The sequence below is a fragment of the Streptopelia decaocto genome (assembly GCF_964273445.1).
Source record: "Streptopelia decaocto genome assembly, chromosome: 3".
Classification (NCBI taxonomy): domain Eukaryota; kingdom Metazoa; phylum Chordata; class Aves; order Columbiformes; family Columbidae; genus Streptopelia; species Streptopelia decaocto.
In genome coordinates, this window is record NC_138656.1 from 39,928,794 (window position 1) to 39,945,949 (window position 17,156).

At 36.7% G+C, this 17,156-nt stretch overlaps 1 protein-coding gene across 1 annotated transcript in view; it reads right to left on the reverse strand.

The window, feature by feature from the left end:
* WDR64 (WD repeat domain 64) overlaps positions 1–17,156 on the reverse strand; it is a gene marked incomplete at its 5' end in the record, with an annotated part of 60,079 nt that overhangs the window by 34,144 nt on the left and 8,779 nt on the right. The window contains 6 exons of the mRNA XM_082048937.1: positions 2,333–2,472; positions 6,963–7,042; positions 9,700–9,834; positions 10,335–10,549; positions 12,190–12,300; positions 16,946–16,975. Of these exons, the coding sequence (XP_081905063.1) occupies positions 2,333–2,472; positions 6,963–7,042; positions 9,700–9,834; positions 10,335–10,549; positions 12,190–12,300; positions 16,946–16,975 (711 nt within the window). The remainder of the gene's footprint in view (positions 1–2,332; positions 2,473–6,962; positions 7,043–9,699; positions 9,835–10,334; positions 10,550–12,189; positions 12,301–16,945; positions 16,976–17,156) is intronic.

Consider the following 17,156-nt stretch of genomic DNA (forward strand, 5'->3'; position numbering starts at 1 on the left):
TAATACCTGGTTCTTATCTGTATGAACACAAATGTGCTTTAACTGGGTTGGAAGCAATCCTGTTACAGCTGACCTTCCTTGCTATTGTGTATACCATAGATCACCTACAGATAGTAAATGCTTTGAGGGATAGAGTGATCATCACTTTATTTGTAAAGTCATTTAGACTTCTCTTTGAGAGATGCCTTCTTTTTTGATATAGTTTTCAACTATGACCATAACATTTGCCTGACTTTTGAAAGTCTAGGAATTTATGTCTATTTCTTTTTATTTTTGAGAAGTGTAGTTTCTGCCTTGTAACTCACAACACTGTTTAAAGACGTAGCTTTTAATTAAAATACATTTTCACATAATCATTTTCATGCACGAGTGATGTTACTGATGTCATTGGCACAACTCAGCTACATTTAGCTACGATCAGGTTTCCACATACTTGAAGACTTGTAAAATGGATTTTGCTTCCCTCTAAGTCATCATATCAAGGCACTGAAAGGCCCACAAAGGACCTGAAGAGATCATGTAGCAATTTACTGGCCTAGGGGCTTCATTCTTATTTGCTTTTCTATAAATATCTTCTTGTACATTCATTCCCCCTAAGTCATGTCTTATGTCTTATTCCATTTTCTCTACATGTATAGCTTGCAGGCTATCTGTCAAAACCCTCCTTTATTTGGCAGTAACGTGTGCCTGTAGGAAACATACAGAGCTGTCTACAGAATAGACAGGTATAGGTTTATACGAGTAAGGGGGGAAGGGTTATAACTCCAGGATTATGTGAACATGACAGATTCCCAATGACTTATTTTCAGCTAGCAGTACATTTAGAAGGGTGTGGGTTGTTTTAAGAATAGGATTAAAGACATGAAAACATGATATTTACTGGCACCTCAATGAGCAGTGGTAAGCAGTTATGGCAGAGGAGCAGCATGGAGAGAATAAAGAGCTCAGTAATTCTTACATAACCAAACAAAATGCTGGAAAGCTTTGAGATTGATGGATATCTCAATAGACTAACTCTATTAGGTCTTCGTGGCTCTGTAGGAATTATTTTCCACAGATCATACCTTCAATTTGAAAGATCATTGTGAACTTTAATAATTCTGCCCAGTGCCTGCAGCCTTACCCAGTTTGAGACAACTGGTTAATTTAGTATGCATGCTCTGTATTCCACCATTGCAGATGTTAATGAAAATATTGAATACTGTTAAATATTGAAAATATCGTACAGGACAGCTCTTGAAAGAGCTCCATAGCCATTCATAACTACCCCTTCAGAGGCTTCTCATTTATTTTTGCGCATATTTTTAGAAGTTTTTATTCTCTCCTAAACAGTCTCATTTTGACAAATGAGAGAAATCCCTGATTTGTCTCCAATCCCTGATTCCACCAGTAACTTAAAGGAACCCCACCCATTTCCAGCAGAATCTTGCAATATTTGGTTGAAGAAGTTTTGTTATTGATTTTATTAGTATTCCTCTTAATGGACAATGTTTTGGAGCAGTAAGTCTTGTAAAAGACATTCTTCAGAAAGAGGTCAATAGATTCACATAATGCATAGAGTCACCAGTGTAAGAAAAAACCCACCTATGTGTGGAGGGGGTTTTGGTAGATAAAGACTTTGTTGATGAATTAGTCTGGCTCAAAGGAACCTCAAGGCCACTTCAGGAAGCTGAGAACAGAATCTGCTGTGAGAAAGAGGGGCGTTCCACAATCACCGGGGTCCTGGCGTGGCGTGAATCATCGGACGTATCATCAGTGAGACTCCAGCACACGGACAGCCCACGATATTCATTTAGTGAATCCATGCTTGAAGCGTGGACGCGTGATTAGTATATAGTTATGTATATAAGGAGACTTGTTTCTGTAATAAATGGCTTTAGCGTGATTCACATTGAATCGACTTGTTTGCTGAGTCCTTATTCGTTCCAACACCTATGGATTTAGTAGGCTGACAGCCAGAGAAAAAAGTAGATGAAGCTGTAGGAGGTTTTTACAGGTGAACACTACCAAATGAAGCATTCAGGTACAGGTTATGTTGTAATTCTGGCAGTTGCCAAACTAATACAGAAATTACCAGAATGTTAATATCTACTATCGCAAGTATTCTTTTGTCACATTCAGAAAGAAAATATGCCAAATAGTTCCATGTTAGTCTTGCTTCTCAATATAAAATAATTGGGAAATATTAAGCTAAAACTCCACTATTATTAAAATAAAAGAACCAACAAGCAATGAGATTAGGACTAGATACTATCAGAAGGACTTATTCAAAAGCAGATTCCTACCTGCATTTATAGCATTGATTTCCGTGAAGTTAAGAAAAGTGTTTTACCTTTGTAGAGGAAAGGCTGATGACCTGTTGATCTTTCTCATTTGTCACAAGTTCCACAATACTATGTTGGTGTCCTGATAGCTTCCCTGAAGGCTTACTATTAACAACTGGATGCCACAAACGAAGCAGTTTGTCATGACCTGAAAGAAAAAAAAAAATGTATATATAATCAGAAAGACCAAATAGTCCCTGGTATTACAAATAAGCTTTGTAATGGAGAGTTTAGTGTTGATAAGTCTCTTCTTTCACCATGTAAGCAACTCCTACATAAGGATATGAATTTTTAATTCTAAGGGCTGGTTTCCAGCTTGTCCTCAAACTTGTATTAAAACAACATAACTGATTTGCCTTTCTAAGCCTTTTTATTTTGCTAGAGGAACATCGGGGACACTGGATGTGATCAGGTACACTACATGAGCTAGACCTATGGGAGCAGAAATAGAACTGGTGCTCAGATTTTTTTCCTTTGAAGATCTAATTTACAAAAATGTCAAATAATATTTGTGTCCACTTAGCCAGGAAATGAAGGGATGAGCACCTCTGTGGAAGAGGGTGGGTGTGCAGAACAGGAAGGGGAACACATATGAAAGCTGAAAGCAGATAGGAAACAATAATGGCTCATGAGTGATTTTGTGTCTTTAAGTAAATGAGAATTAGGTCTTTCATATTTATTTGTATGTTCAAACATTAAATTTATTTACAATTTTAGGGAATAATCCTTGATTGCATAATAGATGAATCCTTTGGTAGTATTTTCATAATAATTTCCAGAAACAGTTCAAAACACAAAGATGTTAAAAATGTACTAGTAAACTCTGGGTTTTACATAGTGATGTAAACATCACTGTACCTAGTGCTCTGAAATATTTAATATGCTTCACATAAGTTTCAAGAGAGCATGAGCCCAGTTTAAATTTGACATTAATGAATTTACATTTTAACTTTCAATTCTTGGCAAATATTGCAATTATACGAATTGTATGCTATTACCAGAATACTCTAATTTGACACAGAGTAAATGAAACAGATACATTTTATCTAGACTTCAATTTGAGGGTTTTTTTTTCTCAGCTTAAAGTGAAGTGCAAAAAGCCAAATAAACCATAGATTAAGAATTACACGCCCCAAAAGAACATTCACTTAACCTCAAGACTGTGATGCTCAGCTCAGTTTTGTAAACAAAGAACAGTCAAAGGTCGGCTCTTCCAGTCTGCCCTCCAGGCATCTTCCTTAAGCTTGCTCAGCCTTCTGTCATTGGTCAGTCCCTCCCTCTTTCTCCACAGAGATCTATTCCTTTGCTGCTTAACACAGCAATATGTGATTCATTTATGAGCACCCCATCTCCCTTTTCCTCCATTAAACATTATTGTCCTCTCAGTTAAATTGATTTCACTGTTTATGTAGCCTCTCTCAAAATGAGAGTGGCTCATTGGAGAAATGATCTTCTCTTAAAATAGCCACAACAGAAAATAATTTGGTTTTATGCCAGATCATTTCAAACGTGTGACTTGAGTATGAAACCATGCAAACATCTGTATTGGCACAACAGAGGGATAACTTTGGCATAGGAAAGGGGAGCCATGGATGAGCAGCTGACCAGCAGTAACATCAATGAGAACCAGCTTCAGGGTGCCTTTCAGGCAGAACTATTCTAGATGAGCTGCCTATGATGTAAGCATGGCAGGAAGTAGCATAGAAAGGCTATAAAGAGGTTTGTGAATCCCTTTTGGATGGGGAAACTGCAGAACATGCTGGGCCCCTCCTTCCTTCCCAGATACTGCGTTAGGCTGTCACAGACATGTCCTGTAAGTTAGCAGAACCCTTGTGACCAGGCCAGTGTACATTGCTGAGAACCAAGGTCAGCTTGCAGACCTTCCATGAGGTCAAGAGAAGGACATGAAATATGGTAGGCAGGAGCCTCCAGTGAGACTAGTGAGATAAGTTATAAGCAGAGGGAACAGGCACTGCTTCAACAACGTGCCCTTTAGCAGCCCCAAATGGAAACTCTCATGTCTCAAAATGACAGTCAACTAGGTAGAAGCTGTTGATAGTATCCGACCAGCGAACTACCTACTTGCCGAGCTTTTGAGGAAAAGGGTCTTTCTTAGCCTTCCTAATTGCTCTGTTCGTTATATTCCCAAGGTGATGGAAGATGTCTGAAGGGGAGGATAGTGCACAGAGAGTTTCTTGTGAGAATAGAATCACTAATACATGTTCTTAATTTAAGATATTAACAGGAAGAACAAGTCTCGCTAGGATAGAAAACCTTTTGCTACATTAAAAATGCTGTTTGCTTCTTATGTGAAATAGTGGATTCATTTTTGTTCCTTTTACTGATGTTGAGATAATGGTGCATTTGGCTATAGTAGGCATGTTCTCTCCACTGGACTAATGCCAGATTGGCACTAACATTTGCTGCTCCACTGCTTCACTGGAACATTTGCTGGAACATTTATTCTCTCTGTGCTCCAAAAATGCCTCCAGGATTCAGAATCCTGACACAGAAGACATGGGCACAAAGCACATTCAATAAAACCTTGAAGAAGATTAATTATCTATCTATATATCAGAGAACAATTTTTTAACATTCTGTGAAATCAATGATTTGAATCATGATGGGTTCTGTTTGGTGTTCTCCATTCCAAGATAAATAATTATGAAAGCATGTGTTTAGGGTTTTTTAAAAAGTCAGATGCTATGACCACAGCTCTATTCTAGCTAGATGTTATGGATTCCAATGCATTCTTGGAACATGTGATCCTTTGTCAAATTGTCTCCCTTGTTCACACAGTTTTGCAATTTGTGTGGTATTACAAAAGTCTGCTGAGATGTCTGCATTTCAGTGGTGTTGAAACCCCCTTGAGAACAATAGCATTTCTGAATGGAAAAAAAACTAGGTTTAGCTTCACATGCCCTGATAAACTAGAAAAGAAAAATATAAGTCCTGGTTTCTTTCTATGCTGCTCCTTGCACACAGAAGGACCCCTTATTCTTTTAAACAACCCATAATTTCTTCAAGTCTGCCTTTTCAATAATCTTGGGTTATAATGACTGCAAAACCTCTTCAGAACAGTTAGACATCTGGTCAACACAAGTTTGTATTTTTATCATATTGGACAATGTCTCTTTTTTTGTGCTGCCTTGTCTGCATATGTTCTTAAGCTTAGATTGCATCATAGAAAAGAGTCTGCTCATGCTTGTGAAGGCTAGTATTAGTGGAGTCCTGCGATACGATTTCTGTAACTAGGATTCCTGGGAATTCCTGAAAATGTCAATACCAATGATGTTACCAACTACTCCACTTGTGCCAGGAATACACAAAGGATGCTAAGCAAGCAGAGGACTTATTTTTATCAGTCTTAAGCTTCTACTGCTAGATTTAGAAATCAATAATAATTTGTCTTCTACTTTACTGCTCACAGGAGAACAATAGCCAGATTTGAAGAAAGAATAGAGTTAAAAGTTGATATATCATATAATTTAAAACTGAACATCTCCAGCTTTTAATGCATACATAATTTGATCTTAATTGCAGCTATTCCCTGGGGTGATGATTAAGAAATAGTTGGTATCAAATGGATGCAGAATAAGAGGAAAATCATATCAGTTTACCATTTGGTATAATATTAATGCAAAATGCTACACAGAAAAGTTATGCTAAATTACTATGGGCTCCATATTTTAGGCCACTATCAGGTTTTTATAATTTTATTGGTTGAAGAAGCCTAGCTTTTAGCATGAAAAATGAACTCTGTACCAGGTTTGCTTGTATCTTTTTAATTGTCACTTCTTAGTGTAATAATACAGTGTGGTTTTTGCATACTATTTGTGTTATATACCTGGCTAAATAACAATGGATTGGGGCTTAATAGAGTGGTTAGCAGATTTATCTCCACTGAATACTTTAGAAGCTAGCCTGCAATCAAATGTTGGATTTTTTTTTCTTTTATTATAATTGCTGAATGTGACATATAAATATACTTTGTACAAATGTTGACACATGTCACAAAGAAATCTATATATTATGATTCCTGAATTATTTAACTGTTCTGGTCTTAAGCAAGTTCTGGTTTTAAGCAAGACTCTTGTACTGAAGACTTGGAGATAGGCAGCATTGATGTCACTCCAGGACACCACCCTGTCAAACAGAATATACGAACAAGACTGCTGCCAGACTCCAGATGCATTTCTGCAGCATGAAATATGACCACTGCAACAGAAAGGTTCATAAAATTATTGGATAACAGGGAAGAAATGGATGTAAGAGTGCTATTTCTGCAATTTGCTTTTGGAGAAAGAACAAACAGCAAAGCTTTTTGGAAAAACAATCAGAGAGAAGAGCAACAGAAAGTATTAAGATGGCCCAATGTGATTGCCTAAAACAGGAAAGGATGGCCAAAGAATTATAGGAAAAGGTGGGGTTGTTGCTGATTCTACCGGAGTAATGTGTATAACCTGGCCACGACAGTCACCACCGTGATTTGGAAAGGTGCCTTCGAGTAGTTTAACCTACTGCTTGTTCTGTTTTATTACATAAATAACACGATACATGAATCAAACCCAGACTGAGCCCTTGACAGATTCCTGTCACTTTTCAGAACAATATATTGGAAAAAAACCCAGTACTTACCTCCAGTGACAATGACTTTTGCTTTTGCACAGTATGTGAAGGCATTGACCCCTTTAGGGACAGAAAATTCCTTTACAGGTCTGTAATAATTAATAAAACAGTAAATCACATGAGAAACATTTGGAAAATACAGTCTACAGTTGTTTTATTTTATTTTTCTGTAGTATATAGAATAGCTGTTTGCATAATATATACAATCTCTTATTAAAAACCAAATAGATTTATAACAGTGACTGAGATAGTAGGATCAATAAAATGGGAACAGAGTACACTTTCCATTAAAGTAACAAATCTCTGACTTGAACACCTGAATCCTTTATCAGTTATACTCCAAACAGAATCCTAAAATGGTAGCTGTTGCCAAAGTAAGCCTTCACACACATCTGCATGCTTATAGTAGTTCATCGCTGAGGAAAACTATCAAACCAAGTGCCTTTGCCTGTCTCGGACATGGAGGTCTATTGTGGCCTCTGTTTTGCATAAAGTAAGTGCAGTTGCTTTGCTGCTGCTTATGTATAATGTACTGTATAAGGCATAGTCTCTATTTGTGTTGTACAATAACATGAAGAGACTGCAAGTTTCTGAAATTCAACTGAATTATTCTGTTGCAGTCACTACAAAAGCACTGAAATTCCAAAAAAAACAACACAGGCTGAGATTGACTTGGAGTCCCTTCTAAACCCATTGTTTGTGCAACTTCTGCTTGTCTCTCCATGTTTCATACATTGCCACTAATAAATGAATATTTTCTTGATTTTAGGAGTTGGCAATAGCATGGCTAACATCTCTCTCTCCCAGGAAACAATAACCATCAGAGTAATTAAGCTATACAGAATTAAATGAGTGCACATTTAGATTTTTTCTTTGAAATACAGACAAGTAGGTAGTTCATTTATTCTGGGCTAGAGAGTAGCCATGAATATTGAAAAGCACAATTGGGGATGACAGTAAATTTGACAAAAGACTATGGAAACTTTGAGGATTAATGAAAGAGTTTCTTATTTCTAGGCAGGTGTAAATAAAAGGCTGTTCACTCCCTATTAGAGGGACAAGTTTTCTTTTCAGAGCTCTAGCAGAGGAGACTTAATGCTCTTAATGGTATAAAATAGCAAGTACTTTATTTAAATCTGTGATTGGCAGATTTCGTCAGTATTTCTCATATCTTTCCTTCATTTCTTAAAATTGATACTTCTGTATAATGGTCTATTGGCTCTTTAATGAACCATCTTGACATTCTTCTAACATCAGAGTGAATAAGAGGTTTCAGCAGTATGAAGTCCTTCCCAAGTCTTGGCCTTGCAGCAGAAGCACTCAATGATCCCACCATACCTCCCTTTTTTTAGGCACTTTACAAGAAAATACTCATCAGCCATTATCCACAAAGACACTTAATGGCCACATCAGAGCCAAGATAGATTGCATTCCTCTTCAAGCACAGTAACAATTGCTTGCTGAAAAGTTAATTGGGGAAATTTATTACGCTAGTACCAGTAAATCATATATTTAACCACAATTACTTATGCAATGAGCATTTCAAAGTGATTTGATCCATAGCTATTTTTAGGGCTATTAATTTCATTTTAACAGCCATGTAATTTTTCAGTTGTCTAAATATAATTTCATTTTGCTGCTGCATGGAGCTGCTTAGAGAAATCTACTTATTGGAATTGGAGACACAATTATAGTCAATGTTAAATGAAAAAGATTTGACAAGATATTTGCACTTAATGTTCTTAATGGTGTATGGTGGTAGCATATATTCTTTTGACTACACTTTCGGGTCTACAGTCTTTTTTTTCTTTTCTTCTCAAACTGATCCTTATTTTTTTCAAAACTTCCAGCAAAATCAAATAGGATTTCTCAGCTTTTCTGCTGACAGAGCATGTGACCTTGGAAAAGCTATAATTATTTCATATTTCACTGTACCTACCCACAACAGACATTTAACACTAATAAAACCTAAAGTTATTGGATGGATGCAAGAAATACTATGTGAATATTTATGGCCTGTGTCATACAAGAGATAAAACAGATTCACATAAATGTTGCTACTAGCCTTAAAAATCTATTAATCTCTGGATGTACCTCACAGAGAAATTGTGAAGCTGGTCTAACGTTTACACTGCTTTGAGATATTTGAATGAAAAGGTCTATCTGTATGCTATTTATAGTTTCTTTTTACATCAAAATGTATTTGTATTGTTTATTTTTAAATTGGGCTATAAACTCTAGAAAGGCTTGGAATCAGCTATAGCACTGATGTGCCATAGGAATGATGTGACACAAATAAGGAGGCCACAACTCCTTTCCTACTTCATAGTAAATCCATTTCACAGCCCTCAGTATAATTTGCTTTCTTGATTTAAGCTAGTGCAACTGAAACTTGTGAAATTGAAACTGTAAATGAAACTTAGTTTTAATATAAATTTAAAATGAATGGATACATGATACACACGTAACAAAGCAATCAATTTTTCAACTAAAATTTGCCTGCCTAGGAGAAGCTGGAGTAGACAATACTGCCAATGTAACTTATTTTTAAGGGTTGTGAGTGATGAACACATATGGACAGTCCTCTCCTACATTAAAAGCTAACAAACAGTAATATTCAAGTATTTAAGTAGCTGTATTTTTTTTATACTAACAATGCTTATAGAAAACATAGCTTCAATACAACAGGATGGCAACCTGCAAGGCACTGATCTCTGCAGAGTTATAAAAGATGACATATACTTACAAATTGTCCTTTAGTCGCTTTATGTCATCCAAAATAAATGAATGAATGCTGTCTGAAGAGCAGGATCCAAAACAATTTAGTTCAGAAATATACTTGACTTTCATAACCCAGTCATCATGTAGCTTGCGTTTAACACTAGGGATATAAATTGAGATGTTATTAGGATATACAGGTATCTACTGTAACATGCCCATAGGTGCAGTGAGATCATACACAACCAGTGCTAGCATTTAATATCCAGGGCAGATGCAGAACCTCTCTTCCAGCTCAAATGCAAGCACAGCTAAAGTTAGAGTTGAATCCTGCTCTTCTCTAGTAGCAACTATACTTCCATCTAATTGGGCAAAATAAAGCCATGCCTTTTGCAAACTGGATAACAGCAATTGTGAGGAGTTCTCTGGAATTATACTCTACATCCCCTCTGTTGTAAGATCTCTTGTAAGATATTCTACTGAAAATGATGGCACTTCCTTCACACAACAACAAGCAAACCAAACTTACTGCAGTTCAAAAAAATGTCTTTGTTAGGTGAGGTTAATTTATGTGTAAAAGCTAATCCTCCATTTAGGCCAGAGAAAACGCAAATTAAAAAAAAAAAAAGCCAGACTGATAATATTTTATCAAGAGTAACTTACATGTTAAAAGTTTTGGAGTCCAGGGCCTGTAGTTGTGATTCTTTTTTGCCTTTACATCGTTTCAATCCAAACTGATCAGCAGTCACATTAAGCAGGTAAACATAACCCTTATCATCTCCCATTAGGATAGTATCCTTAGCCAAGTCATCTGACTTAGTCACCGTGCAAACACAGAGCAGACCATTTTCCATCGGTTTGATGATAAAGCCATTATTCTGTGAAATATGGTAGATTTTTAGATATTGCACACAAGGCCTTAAGCTGACTGAACATATTGTGCTTATCTACTTATATCAACATTCAATTCTTAACTTTTTTTTCAAGCTGCCCCTGTGACAGCTGTTTCCTGGTATTAGAAACTCATAGAAGATCATCACCAAGTGAAGTTAAATGCAGATTTAAGGTTTTCAGTGAGGATTTATTTCATAGGTAGCCTTTTCCATTTCCGTAAGAAAATATTAATTACATATTCTAGGGAGGATCTCACCATGCTAAGTAGGATGTTATATTTGCTAAGACTGTACATGGTTTCCTGTTCAGAAACAAGATGCTGTCTACAAGAAGATGTGAAATACGCAAATAAAAGAATTATTCAAACCACAAAATGCTGCAGTAATGCAGAGAGAGAAATTATATCAGAGTCCTAATTATTAACACAGCCTGTACTTATATGGGCAGGTGTTTGACTTTTAAGGAATTGAGATAGTGAGAATGAATACAGCTGCAAGCCATTGTGGTATTTTGCTAGACTGAGAAGTCCTGGGAATGGAATTTTGGGTCATCTGCATTATACTGTTTATTGGTTCTACTGCCTGACTCCATCTGTTATTTGACTAAAGCATCCTTGCCAACCTGAACTGGCATAGAAATTAACTCCTCACATGCCATAGGAATTAACTGCTTCAATGTTGTCAGTGTAGCACAGAAACATTAAAGGAGACATTACCAAGATATAGAACTGTCTACACATCTTTCCTGTGGTCTCCAATGAGAACTGCTCCCATTCAGCCACAGGGCACCTTCAGCCCTCACTGATGGACTGATTGGAGGAAACCTGGAGAATAATGACTGGAGAATACCCTTTTGAGCCTTCTTTCCCAGGACTCCAATTTGATTGCCAGGAATACTTCCACTGATCTGTCTGAGCTTGGGGTGAGGCCTCTTAATATTGAGAACAACAACAAAAAAAATCCTAAGGTTTGATCTTGTCCTAAAATTTTTACTTTGTTTCATGTAATCTTCTCAGCCAACTCAGAATTGCTGTGAAAAGACCCAGAAAAAAGGAGGAAAAATCTAAGGTATGGGTCAGAAATTCTTGCAAAAATTGTATTTTGTAATAAGGCATTCAAAAAAACTTTAACTGGTTGGATACACACTGTCAACATCAAGATGCTTTTGCTCTTGGAAGGTCCCGAACAAAATGCAGGATATGAAGCAGTATTTTCTTTAAGCAAAGAAGTTACCTCAAAGGAGTCTATGTTAAATTCCTTGGGAAACCTGTCCCTTGATTCTTAATGTTTTCTGAGAAACACATACGCACATGTATCCACATTAGCTATATATATCCACACATGCATTAGATATACATAGAAAATAAATTATTTGGGGGTCTGTTTGCAACATAGTGCAAATTTTTCCTCTTTCTTCCAAGTTTTTTAGACAGTCTAATAACCCCATTTGCTGTGGGAAGGCTATTCCTTCTTTAGTATAAATTCCACTGTTCAACTGAGTTCCTATAAAGAGAAATGTTAATGCCTTCATCCTGTTAGACAAAAGGAATGTGAATGCACATTGAAAACAAAGACTAATATATTTCAGGCTTCTTATTTAACACTTGCCTGACCCAACATACTACCTGTCTCCCCTTTGATTTATAGTCCCAGACAATGATTGTTCTTTCAGTTGTTACAGCCACGACAAATTTCAGCTGATGTAGGAAATCACATCCAGCGATCCAATCAGTATCCTGGTGAAAATAAAAAGGATTAATAAGGAAGGATATTGTATGTAAATGTATAGCCTTCTTTCTTACTTAAGTACTATTTTAAACCATCTCCACATAAATTCCACACACCCTGCACTAGCGGCTGTTAGATCTAGCCCCACGTAATGGTACTGAGAGTTCTAACTCCATGCACAGATCATACATGAAGTTACAAAGGTGCCAGGCTCAACCTCTGTTATCAGTGACTCACCTCAGGTGCACAGACGTTATACATGAGAGGACAAAATACACCTATACTGTTAGCTGCACTATGGTGACACTGAAAAAAGCACTCTGAGCAGAGGAAATTTAAGCTACAACATCCATGGTAAAGCAGATTAAAATCATGTGTGTGTTTGTGTTTTGTTTGTTTGTTTTTGTTTTTGTTGTTGAAACATTAATAGTTGTTTGATTTTTTTTTCCCAAAAAAGTAGCAGACCTTCCTAAATGAGAGTGGGATTGATAGGGAATATGCTTCATTTCATTTCCATTTCAGCAATCTTATTTCTTAGTTTATTATATAGGCCTTTATATTTATCTCCTGTATTAAGTGCATGTATTGAAATACAAGGTGGTTTTTGTTATGTCTTCAATGGCATAATTATCTATTATTTTCAAATAATTCAGAACATCTCTAAAATAACACTGACTGAAACATCTTACTTTGTTTTCTAGATTAAAGTGAGAAAGAAACATCTGACACAGACTTAAACAATACTTTTTTGGCAATTCTTCAAGTAATCTATACCTACCTGTAACCTCTAAAAACCAGTTCCAGTGGAAGTACTTCATGAGCAGCTAAAACAAGGACCTATGTTGCTAAAGACACAGTTTATATCCACAAAGTGAGTTAAGAAACCAAAAGCACAAGACTAAACCCACCGTGAACTCAAAGCAACTGCTGATGCTTCTACTTTTATTTCCATTGTTGTACACAATATTGATTTTGCTATTAGTGGAAAGGGTCCAAAATCCTGACAGAATGATATCAACTTTCTATTACAGGAGCAAGCTTCTTTCCTTCCTAATGGCCTGTGGGCAAGTGGTAATACACTTAGAAGGATATCTTGTGCAGCTTTCTACAATAAACACATGGAAAATGTCAGCCCTGCAGGCGCCTTATGGATTGCTTGGTAATTCTTCTGAAAGATTTTATTATTAGTGGCTTTTTGGAGTCCTTACAATAGTGTTAGATGCCTAACTGGTATGGAAAAGCTGGTTTTATGTTTGCAATTAAGCTATTATTTTGTAGTGCTGGTTTGTAATGATGCAGTCACAGAGCTGCATCTTGCAGAGGTTTTGCAGGGCATCACATGTAGTGAGAAAGTACAGAGGCAAAAGAAGCATTAAAACCACTTCTGTTTTGAAGAATGTTCATATGAAGTTTTACAAGATCCATACGAAGGCTACTTACATCAACTCATGGCTAATACACATACAAATACAAATAAAACCATAGGGTGTACACATTCAAATTTTCCTCACAGCATCTGAACCACAATGAACTTTGAGTGAAAGGAGAAAGACACAGGTTGAGAAGCAATGAACACTCCCACAGGAGGACAACATTCACCAAAGACTTCAACCAAGATAGAATTTCTCTTGTAGGAGTCTTCTCTCAATAGAAGACAAATATTTCTAATTAACAACTGGCAGTCTAAAAGAGTATCTGAAAAAATCAGATTTCAACACATGACATGCAATTTGTATAGGTCAGCAGAAAGCAAGAATTAGTAAAATGCACTCCAGATTTATCCTCTTATTTCCTGTTGCATTATTTATAGGCACAGTCATATTTGATAATACAAGAGCAAAAGCAGAAAAAATGTGTTTATTGTACCAGTTGATTAGAAGTTGCCAGTCAGGAAAAGATCCAGCATAGAGAAACTGAAGTTCACTGGACCAGGCAGCAATAGAAATGTTTTTCTGTATCTAACTGAAAGATTCCAATCTTAAGAAAATTTGCCCTAAATTTGCCTTTAATAATTCCAGTGAAATTACTTTAATTACACTAAAGATCAGTGGATTTAAGGCCTGGAGATACCACTATAATAACCAAGCTTGGCTTCCTGTGTAGCATGGTCCAGAGAATGTCCACTGAGAAGTTTAGAGCCTAACAGAGACTGAAAGATTGTTCAAGTTAGCTAGTGCTGCCTTCCTTGCCAGTTCTTCTTCATGGACCTCAGGTTGTACAAACAGCAGAGCTTGGTGTTCTATTGTTAAGATCCAAAATATAAGCTTTTGACCAAAAGAGGCTCCTAGTATGCCTTGAGGCTACTAAGAAATTAATAGTATGAGAGTTCTGAAGAAATTAATGCACAAATTAATAGATTAATTCAATACTCTGAGAAGTGGCTGGTAGAAGAGAACAGTCTGCCAGAGACTGTAACAAAAAGTTTCAGCTTTAGAACAAAAGCTATAAGAATTTCTCTTCTTAGTACTGCAATACTTGACAGACAAACCAGGCAGATGAACCAAATCAACCTTTTCATTATTTCCTTTTTCCATCCTATCACTCAAGGGCTCTATCTTCACTCCCTCATTTCCAATAGTTTCTGTTTCAGCTTGTTTGGCTCATTCACTGGATCTGTTTATGCTTTTCTATGCCATATTTAAAAGTCATTTCATTTCCATTCTTCAAGAGAAGTAACTTCTTCACTACCAGTATTCCCATCATCATTCAATGACGATTCTATGCTGACTACTATTTTTGGGACCTGTCAGCTGGACAATTTTTAATGCATTTAACATGCACTCCAGTGTTTTTTTCAGTGGTCATATTTTAAAACAGAAAGTCATATGGTACTAAGTCATACCATACAGAGTTTTAAGTGTATTATATTTATGCTTCTATTATTTTCATTCAGTCACATAATCTCATCAAGAAATGAAAACAGGTTTTCTTGAAGTAACCTATTGTCCATAACATCCCCGGAACAAAACAGTAAACTATCTGTACTCATAGTTCATGTTCTGTTTATACCATCATGCTGAGAAAATTCCAATGTCTGCAGTCCACTGGACTCTATTCCTAGAACTGCTGTGTTGAGCCTTTCTGGCTCAATATCCTCAGGGCCAGGACCTCTGATGCTCTGGTTGTGTAAGTCACTGTTCTGAGACACCTGAAGAATGAGAACACTGAACAGTGGAGAGTAGAGGCACCTAAGGATTATTCTGCAGTTTGTTAACCACCCTCTACATGCATCATTGTTTATCAATGGATAGTAGATTTGCAATCTGACAACTTTCCTCTGAATTAATTATCTTACAAATGCCTACAAATATATAGCTTCATTGATTAGCTGGTGACAGTATTGATGATGATGTTAAACCAGATGAAAATGGCATCTCAGCTGGGAAAGGATGAGACAGCGGCACATGACAGCAGAGACAGCAGTTCAGGCTGGGCCACACGGATCTGGTGCTGAGCTGAATAGAAGCGGGTGCTCACAGATGCTAAATAGTGTTATTTGTGGATACTAAAACTGCGAGTTTCGTTATTGTGTCTGTTTGGAATCACAATCTTAACAATTATGGTATTACATCATAATGAGAGATACCTTTATCTTAAACATATCCTCTTTCACATTTTTAATGGCAGAGATGACCTTCAATGGTACCTAATCCTGCCATGGCTGCCAAGTATTGTCCTACTGCCACAGCAAAAAGACCTCCACGTCTGCTGAGGAATTATTGTAAGATTAGTGCTTGGTGCTCAGAGACCCTGCAGCTGCATACTGCGCACTGAAGCATCACGCTGCCACACCAGGGACAAGCATCAAACATTGTTCTTGTCCTACTTTGGCATATTTGGACGGGGGATGTTGTTCCTACAATCAAAGCAGGAACTAACTACTAAAATTCACTCCTGTAACATAGCTGTAAGAGAACCTCTAAGCTGATTTCAGTCACAGTTTCCAAAAGCCAATAGGTTCTAGGAATGTTTTTCTCACAGTTTACCTCTCTGCATTAATTCCACAGGTCAGATTAGATCTTGCAACAAATCAAATGTAACCCAGGTCCAGATCTGTTTTCTGAGTCAGAGTAGTAGGGCCCGTGGTCTGGAGCATTTCTCTAGCGTTTTAGAACAGCCACAATATGTGAGAGACGATCAATAAAATGCACTGCTCCCTGGCACAAGATACCTACATGGACTTCTAGGGTAAGAGGCCAGGTCACATTGTTAAGACTGATCACAGTTCTCTTGTCTGCAAGGAACCTGATTACCTAAAATCTGCAGTGGTATTCCTAGGCTAAAAATGAGTTTTTAAAGTATATACCGTGTAGCCATCCAATCTACCTAGCAAACCATAGAACTGTTTTTCACTAATGAATTTATCATTTTTCTTATTTAAATTTTACAGTGACAATTGAAGTGGTGGAACTTAGAAGAAAAAAATCTGGAAAAGTAATGGGTAAAGGACAATTTGGTAGGAAAAAACAGTATTGATCTGAGCTTTCCTTTTATCAGATGAAAGAAAGCAAGTTACCCAAATTTTTCTGTAACTGAAAGGAACAAATTGAATCTGTTTGACCTGTTAGAATAATGCACATTAGAATGATTTCACTTTACTACCTGCTGATTTTTAATTCAAATGATTTAACAGAAGGAGGAAAATTAACTTACTTCAACAGTGATGGTTGCCAGAACTGACATCTGAAAAAAAACAGAAATATGTTGTCACAATAACAAATTAGCAATTAAACTAAAAGTCTGAACACAATCAGCTCTTCTGTATCACAGGCAGAATACAACAATAATAGCCAACAGAAAGAGTTTGTGGTTAAGATCTTCTGAGAAAGATCTTTAACCTACCTACTGTCTGTTCCCCTATATG